General features: G+C 48.1%; 1 protein-coding gene across 1 annotated transcript in view; it reads right to left on the bottom strand.

Annotated features, from left to right (window-relative positions):
• Nucleotides 1–1018, bottom strand: part of BBA_10335 (uncharacterized protein) — a gene marked incomplete at both ends in the record, with an annotated part of 1239 nt that extends 221 nt beyond the window's left edge. The window contains 3 exons of the mRNA XM_008605432.1: nt 75–271; nt 321–420; nt 470–1018. Coding sequence (XP_008603654.1) covers nt 75–271; nt 321–420; nt 470–1018 — 846 coding nt within the window. The remainder of the gene's footprint in view (nt 1–74; nt 272–320; nt 421–469) is intronic.
• Between the last annotated feature and the right edge of the window lie 476 nt (nt 1019–1494).

The following is a 1494-nucleotide window of genomic DNA, read 5'->3' on the forward strand; positions in this document are numbered from 1 at the left end:
GGAAGCTTTAGTAAGGCGTTCTATAATAGTCAGTACAATCTTGGTCTTGCAAAAAAAAAACCTATGTGTCTTACTTCAGTAACGGTGCTTAATTTGCATGCTGTTTGTGTGGCGGAGAGAAAATCGAATGCCAACGGGAATCGCTGGGGCTCATCCAGGCCCACAATCCCATCATCCCTGGCCTGGCCATGAGCAAGGTACATGATAATTTCCCCCAGAGCCTCGACATGTTGATATCTCCCGGCCGACAGTTTGATGTGTTCCTGGTTCCCTGTCTAGATTAGTAGGGAAGATTGTTTCATGGCTTGGGCGTGGCTTACATATCTTAACATTGCCAAACAAGTCTACTAAGACGTTGGAACAGGTAAGACTCGAGTGCTCGAGACCATTTTGTTCTAGGTACAGAAGCCCATCAACGATCTGCGCGATATTAGCGGCGGATTGGTTCAATCGCAGACAAGGAGCATACCTGTCCCACTACCGACGCCAGTCGTACATCATTCAGAAGAGGATTGCCTGCAATTTCACATAGTGCGAGGGGCATGAATTCGAATGACACAAGGTATCCCTCATCTATGGGGAGAAATTCCTTGGCATCAACAAACCGATTGTGCTGAATTCTGCGTATCGCTTGTATCTGGCTTTTTGCCGCAGGGCCGGTAAAAGTCTTAATAATCACGACTGATTGCCTTTCTGGATGAGATCGGTCCTCCTCTGCAACGGTGAAATAGTTACTCTCCCCAAGCTGGAGGTCAAATAGTCGTCGGTAGGTGTCCTGTGGTACTTTAACAGCCACTTGCGCGGTGGTAATCAAGTCGTCGTTTTTCTTTGTAGGCAGGCGATCGTCCGTTGGCGTAGGTGGACACAGTTTTTTCTTAAGTCGCTTGGGGGCAGGCGGGTCCCCGGTCGGCGTATTGCGGTTCATGACCATTGCATCGTCTGCGAAAGGTATATTTTGTGCCTTCACATCTTGCAGTTTGATCTCTGAGTTTCGGATTCTATTGTATTGCACACTCATTGCAACTGGAAGCTTGCCGTGTTGGATAAAAAAAACAGCAGCTTGCCACGCGGACTAGGTGTGGGCGCCGCGCATTTATACAAGACTGGTGGAGAATGGTAAAGGTTGTGTCATCAAAACGATTTGCAGCATGAGTATAAGAAGGCTCTTTTCCACCGGAAAATTTGCATCCTTTTTCTCTCAGAATTGACGAACGCTGTAAACTATTCTGCAGCATGGCTCGGAGTGGATTTCAGGCGGTATCGCACCGTATATGTGCGGAGAAAAGCCTGAAGCATGCTGGTACGGCAGAGGTTCAACTCAGCATTCTAGACTTTCCGAACTCAATCAACGCGAACAGTAACAACGTAAAGCGATTGATCAGGCTGTTCAAAAACCAACGTGGCTATAGCCCAGCGGAACGACAACATCGCATACCAGCAGTCATTGATGCGGCAGATTTACACAGAGCACTGGATGCCTCCGGGTACAGTCCC

Source organism: Beauveria bassiana, assembly GCF_000280675.1.
Source record: "Beauveria bassiana ARSEF 2860 unplaced genomic scaffold BBA_S00137, whole genome shotgun sequence".
Taxonomy (NCBI): Eukaryota; Fungi; Ascomycota; class Sordariomycetes; order Hypocreales; family Cordycipitaceae; genus Beauveria; species Beauveria bassiana.